Source organism: Chenopodium album, chromosome 10 (genome assembly GCF_948465745.1).
Source record: "Chenopodium album chromosome 10, dcCheAlbu1.1, whole genome shotgun sequence".
NCBI lineage: Eukaryota > Viridiplantae > Streptophyta > Magnoliopsida > Caryophyllales > Amaranthaceae > Chenopodium > Chenopodium album.
The window spans coordinates 63,070,053-63,077,287 of NC_137843.1; the positions used below are offsets into that span (position 1 = coordinate 63,070,053).

At 32.0% G+C, this 7,235-nt stretch overlaps 1 protein-coding gene across 1 annotated transcript; it reads left to right on the forward strand.

Annotated features, from left to right (window-relative positions):
• The first annotated feature begins 3,572 nt into the window (after window positions 1–3,572).
• On the forward strand, window positions 3,573–6,033 carry LOC145564599 (uncharacterized). The gene is made up of 3 exons (XM_081624873.1): window positions 3,573–4,426; window positions 4,839–4,982; window positions 5,111–6,033. Exons 1-3 carry the CDS (start codon window positions 3,723–3,725, stop codon window positions 5,664–5,666), a joined length of 1,404 nt encoding a protein of 467 aa, XP_081480999.1. The 5' UTR covers window positions 3,573–3,722; the 3' UTR covers window positions 5,667–6,033.
• The last annotated feature ends 1,202 nt before the right edge of the window (window positions 6,034–7,235 follow it).

Consider the following 7,235-nt stretch of genomic DNA (forward strand, 5'->3'; position numbering starts at 1 on the left):
TAATACGGAGTATAATGATCAAGTGTCGTTTAAGAAAATACTACCTTCATTTCTTTTTATTTTCAACAAATAAATTTCTATATTTTACATAAAATATTCATTTGTTATAATAGGTATTTTTTTTTCTTTTGTTTTTTAAAAAGTTCACAATAGGTTTTACTCTATAACTAATTAATAACAATAATAGGAGTAATTTGTCTAGTTTATAAGACGATATTTTGTCTTATATTTCTCCAATATGGGACAATACATATGTGGCTATAATATAATTAAAAAATTTCAACATATTTGAGTTTATATACGTATTCGACCAAACTAAATAAAACTTATTACACATATAAAACTTGGATATTTCGTGCAATGGTTCTTATTTTGTAGTTTTTTTTTTTTTTTTTTTGGGAGGGGTGGGGGGGGGGGGGGGAAGGGTTTAGGTTGGATAAGGAAAACATATTTATGAAAAAAAAATTGATTTTAAATGAATCATAGTGAAATGGTAGGCAACAATTTGCATCATGATCATGAGATATAAGACTATAAGAGTACGAATTATAAATATAAAGGTTATAGTGGACTAATACTTTGCGGAGGTGAGAATTAATACCAGGATTTTCTTAAACCGAAAGAGAATCTCTAATCACTTAAGTTATCCCTCACTCTCATTACTAGATTAATTTATGTAAGCATCACAAAACTTTTAAAACGCATAATAATTTGATAATTTGGGTGCACGAAAGTTGTACATGATATCACAATCAAGCAAAGATGAAATGGACCCACAATTGAGCTAACCCACGTACCCACCTATATAATTGTAAAATGAAAAAAGCTAATTCTATGATACATGTGATTACGACGGCAGTGAATTGATAAGGGGGATATAATTATGATTAAGATTGACTAAAAAAAATAATGTAAGTGGAAAATGAACATGGATGTAGATAAAACAAAGCTGGATCTAAAATGACTAAAATAAAAATGACGGTGACTCGATTTTTATGTCAGAATTATGCCGGATGTCCTGGCGGATCCCAATTTCTTCCGACATTTTACATAATCTTCCCACGCGTTTTTAGTTTATTTTCCGTGCTTTTATTTCTAGGATCGTAACGCAGTACATATGTATAATTTGTACACCATATACTATTATACGTAGATACTCCAGCTATTGTACAACCTTAGTGTTTCAGAGTAAAGGAGGAAGATAAGAGAATCTCGTAGTTACAACTTTACGAACATAAAATGATGATGAGGTTTAAACTAATTTTGACTTAGAACTCATAATATAAGAACCAATTTCACAGGCATGCATCCTTAATTATCAACAAAACCTCTCATTCCTAGGGAAAACATATACTCGTACTTGTATTTTAAAAACTTACTTCATATTTTTTAATTTATCATAAAATAACAATGCTCCATCTAACATTTTAAGCCTGATAAAGAAAATTCAAACAGTTAAATATGCCTATCAGCATCATTAACATTATAATCCGTATTTAGTCATCTCAATTACGAAGAAATGAAATTAAGAGGGGGTACTTAATATGATCATGAACTACTTCAATACTATCTTACTAAGCCACGAGGGAGTTGCATCTAGCATGTTATCTCAAAAGCGCCACGTTTCGATAGTTTACATTTATCATGAAACAATTTTATACGTTTTATTTAATTATTTAATTTTTTAAATAAGGATAAAGGAAAAGGCGAAAAGACAAAAAAGGTTAAGCTTCTATTTTGTCTTAATCGACCTACATCTTGCCTAATGAATGTTTTTTGAATGAACTTGTCGTTTTTACATTACAGGGTAATTGGGTAAATGGTGAATTACTAAATTTTATACAACATATTAATTTATGTTAGTCGGCACCTATTTTTTAAGGAAGCACATATTTACATTATAATTTATACATATATGAATTTTGTTTTCTTATTTTAATTTAATTTTACATTTGCAAAAACATAACTCACTTTATATATAATTTATATTCTTTGTCAAAAAAAAAAAAAATTATATTCATTGCAATACACTCCATCTAATCTAATCCTTTTAGTTTGTCAAATTTGTGTTTTTTTTTTTTTTTCAATTTTTTATACATATGTTTAAATATTAATGTGTTCAATTATGCGTTATTTTTAACGCAAATAAAATAAGTTTGACGGCTAATCAAGTCATTTTAAAAATTTATTCACAACTACATTAGTAATAGGCAAAACATTTTAGCTCTTTTAGTTGACAAGTTAGAAGCAAATTTAATGGAATTCTCCTTTTTTAAATAAATGATTCAAAAGTATTTATCAATTATCAAAAGTGCAAAAGTCTAAAACAGCAACGAACTTATAAATAAAAAAATAAAAAATAAAAAAAACATAAAGGAAGAATGGAATTATTATAAAGCTCATTCACTATTTCCTTACAATTTTGTAGCTCTCCTTCTCAAGAAAAAAGGCAATAACTTTGCATTTCGTATAGACTTAAATTTTCTCATTTTTTTTCATTATCACTTGTTATAATTTTCTTATATTACATATTAATATATTTTCGCATCAAACGTGTAAATAAGGGTTTTTGAAATTTTTTTAATTAATCACTAATCAGATACTCGCATTATATAGAATATAATGAATATACATTCTTAATAAAACCCAAAGCAAAAATGATCCACTTGAACAAGTTTTACCTCAAATTTTTTTATGAATAATACGACTCTATTGACGACAAAAAAATAAAAAAGAAAAAATGTTTAATATATAGCTTTGTCGTCCTCAAAATTAAAAACGATATTAAGCCTATGAAAGTCACCATTCAAATCCAATATAACTTGAATTAAGCATTTCATGATATAAAGAATTCAATTATCACAAAGTAACACAATCATAATATTCAAAATACACTCAAAAGTACGAGAGTCTTACTCGTTAATAAGATGGATTAAATTAGTCACACAAATCTCCAATCGAGTAATATCACTATCCTATCTGTACTTTATTCATTCAAATATTAGCAACCCAATTACAAAAAATACAATTTTTCCAATGACCTTATCATCAATTTCTTAAATTGACGAAGTCTTACGTTACATAATTAAAATAAAAAGTTGCAAAAAAGTTTAGTAATAATAATACTAATCTATAATCCATTAATTTTAATCCTAAAAAAAAAGTGGGGTGGGAAATAGCATAAAAAGGATCTGCCTTTTGACGAGCCACGTGTAGATGAGGATCCCGTTTACACGAATCCGGTTAAAACCCCGCGTTATTTTTGTAAGTTGTACTTGTACTACTACTTTAGCCGTTCTCCACTTAATACAATCTTCTACAGTATGAAAACGTCGACAATAAGCTCCCTATGAAATTATAAAACTTTGTTTTATATTTTATGAAAACAATAATAATATAAATATAATAGAGCCAATGAGAAAGCGGTCCAAAATGCATTAAATGCGGCAGAAAATTAAAAAACCGTCCAATTTATTCACTAGACCCGTACTTTGCAAGCCAACTCTCTCTTCTCCTCATATTCACCGGCATTTCCCGGTCTCCATCACTTGTACCTGTTTCCCACACTTATATTTTCCCTTCATTTCTCTCTCTCTCTCTCCTATTTTTTAAACCAAACAGTCCCTTCTCCCTTCCCCCCCCCTTCATTCTCTCTTCATATTTTCTCTCTCCTCTATAACCTCAAATGAAGGAGGAGAGGATTGTTTCTCTTTGAAAATTTGATGGATGATAATAAGCATAAGATTATTAGTGTTGAAGAAATAGCCGCTTCGAAAATGATAGATATCACCAACAACAACAACAACAACAACCTTAGTCATAGTATTAGTACTACTAATACAACGAGTAATAATCTCTCTATATTCTCCGATCAGATGATGTTCGGATACAACAACAACAACAGCTTATTCGAGGTTGCGGGCGCTACCCCATTGGATATGTTGATGATGGGTAGTGGTGGTAGTTTTGACAAAGGGAATAATAATAACAACAACAATTATTTGGGGTTTATGGATATGCTTGGATTCCAAGATTATTTGGGCGGCGGCCCAACTTCCTTATTCGATCTGCTCCCACCCACTACGACCACCACCAATATTGCAGCAGCAACAACAACAACAACAACAACAACAACAACAACAACAACAACAACAACGGCGGCACAATCATCATCTCAAGTGACAGTGCAGCAGCAGCCGCAGCTGGCTGTGAAGACGACTCAAGTAGTAGATCCGTGTTTTAGCGGTTGTTCAACTGTGGTCGTACCTGGGGAATCATCGGAGGCTGTTAATACCCCCGCCACCCCTAATTCTCTTTCCATCTCTTCGTCGTCGTCGGATGCTGTCAACGATGACCTGCCTCAGCACCAGAGTAAGACTGCCGATGATGGTGATGATCATCATGAAGAGGACAAGTCTAAGAAACAGTATGCTTCTTCTTCTTCTTACTTTTTTTTTTTTTTTCCAAATTTTTAATAACTAGTACACATAATTAATTTATTTATAATTATTTTGGAAAATAAAAAAGGGCCCGATAAAATTCATGTGAAAAGAATTTTTTTTTTTTTGTTGATTGAGCATATACATACGTATGTGTATAATCCCGTGCTCTGTTTACTCTTGACTAACTACTTAGTCAAACCTGATTTTATGGGGGATAATTAAAAATTGAAGTGATGAATAATATCTGGTCAATGGGATTTGGTTTTTTTCATTTGAATTTATAGCTGATTCCTTAATTACTAAGGACTTGGTTTTTTTTCAATTTAAGTTAATTTTTATAATATATGGTTTTTGTTTTAATTGTATTTGTACTATTGTGTTGTGTTATGAACATAGGTTGAAACCAAAGAAGAAGAACCAGAAAAGGCCCAAGGAGCCGAGATTCGCGTTCATGACAAAGAGCGAGGTTGATCACCTTGATGATGGCTACCGTTGGCGAAAGTACGGCCAAAAAGCCGTTAAGAACAGCCCTTTTCCACGGTAATAATTATATTATACTTAAGATCGAGCTCATCATTTTGTATGATTTAGGTTTGTACTGTGTTTCGTATTAAAACTTATTGATTGGTTTCAAAAAAAAAAAAAAAAAAAAACTTATTGATTTGCAGGAGCTATTATCGTTGCACCACAGCAGCATGTGGGGTGAAGAAGCGAGTGGAGCGATCTTCTGATGATCCATCCGTCGTGATGACCACCTATGAGGGGCAACATACTCACCCATGTCCGGTGATGACTCGTGGAGGGATTGGTATTGGCATTGGGATGGGGATGTTCTCGATGCCAAACCATCTGAATCAATGCAGCACTGCTTCCACCACCCCATCTGCTTTTGGTGGAAGCGGTGCTGCTGCATCCTCCACTCTTCTCTTCCCACACCCTCAACACTACCATCAATCTAACAATCTCTATTCTCAACATCAACATCAGCATCAGCATCAGCAGCAGCAATTTCCAGGTTTCTTTCATAACCCAACTCCAACATCCTTGAGCTTCTCAGCTAGTGGTGGTGGCGGCAGCCAACAACAACCTAACTCGATTGCTCTCCAGAGAGACATGCATCCTCCTTGTTCTTCCTCCTTGAACCAGGTTAGAGATGATGGACTTCTTCAGGATATTGTGCCTTCACAAATGCGTAATGATCAACAACCAACTAAACAAGAATAGAAAATCTCGGTTTTTATATAAATTCTCTATTCAGATAAAACTATGATGTTGGGATTTTTGTCACATAGTAGTAATAGTAGTATATCCCTTTCCTTTTTGTCTTTATCATTTGCTTAATTAGTTTTAAGTAGGCATATTAGCGCGCTAACTTTCCAGGGAGGAGGAAGAGGAGGAGGAAGGAGACCTAATCTTCATCATTTCTTAAGATCAGAGGCCCTCAGTAATCTTGGTTGAAGATTCTAGTTGAGGGGTATGTAAACTTTCATGGTAGATTGGGTTCATGAAATTCCTATATTCTTTTCTTCTTTTATATTTTCTGTATATCAGGCTCTTTCTTAATCAAATCTCAGTTATTATGAATATTATTCAGCAGTAAATTTTTACCCTTTTAGATCATTTCACTATATATATATATATATATATATATATGGAATAATGTATATATATGCATATTTTGCTTTTCATTTTATCTATTTATGGTGTATAAATGGCAATTTTTTTTACCAGCTATCTAGGGTTAGGGTTTTGAAATTGAGCATATATTTTTGGATGAGTGCAACTTTCAGAGCATTAGCTTCTCTTTTTGTGTGCCTGAAACTTTAGAAGGGAGTAATATATTGGGGAAATGGAAGACAATTGTAGCATTACCCAAGCTTTGGAAATTGTACCTGTGGCTTTTTTCCTTGTTGAAAGCAAATAGAATAAGGAACCCTAAAGATGATGGAATATACATATATATTGAAGTTGTAATTTAATCTTCTCATTTAAGATTTTGAAGCCAAGCTTTATTAGCACTTTTCTTTAAGTGAGTTAGTTAATGGTAGGGTTATGCATATACGTGTTGAGATGACAAACCGTCTATGTATGTTTATTTTGTTTTTATCCAATGTTTAGTTTTCGATGTAAAGAGAATTACAGACTTGCTGAGGGTAATTAATGATATATATGAGATTCACTTTCAAAATCTGGTATCATCTCAAATCTGTAACTGACCAAATGCTTACGAAGTTACGAGTAGTACATAACCACTTGTATGGAGTATAATTATAAACTTGTTCATAATCATGAAAGTAGTGTTCAAGCATATTTTTCCTATTGTTTTACATTTGTGATACATGAAGAATTTGACCTTTTATTAAGACTTTGAGTAATTTTGTATGATTCCTTGAATTGTGCAAAGTCTAAAGCTGACTGTTGACACTTACCTTTTAAAACGAGATAGAGTATATTGAAATCAAACAAGAAAAACCAAAATTTTGACAAGCGAATAATATTTAAGAGAACATTGATCATACGGTGTTCTTTGTAATGTGGAACAATTTTTTCTTTCTCAATAAACTTTGGTGTTAAAATTACCCAAATTAATGAAACCATGCTTATTATATAATCGTGCACGCTAACTATATTTAGTCCACACTATTCCATATGCATCACTCCCTATTGTATCGTACATGCGGTGTTTAATTATCAGGCTAAAGAGCTACTCAAAATTGATTATTGTACAATCTTTATCAATTTAATGCATTGCACTTATTAGTTTGCTTCTTATTATTAATTGAGGAATGGTCT

What these genes read in the sequence shown, in the direction of transcription:
- LOC145564599 (XM_081624873.1), top strand. Translation starts at nt 3,723, where the DNA reads ATGGATGATAATAAGCATAAGATTATTAGTGTTGAAGAAATAGCCGCT. An exon ending in GAGGACAAGTCTAAGAAACA is followed by an intron (nt 4,427 to 4,838) that starts GTATGCTTCTTC and finishes TTATGAACATAG; the next exon opens with GTTGAAACCAAAGAAGAAGA. An exon ending in AAGAACAGCCCTTTTCCACG is followed by an intron (nt 4,983 to 5,110) that starts GTAATAATTATA and finishes ATTGATTTGCAG; the next exon opens with GAGCTATTATCGTTGCACCA.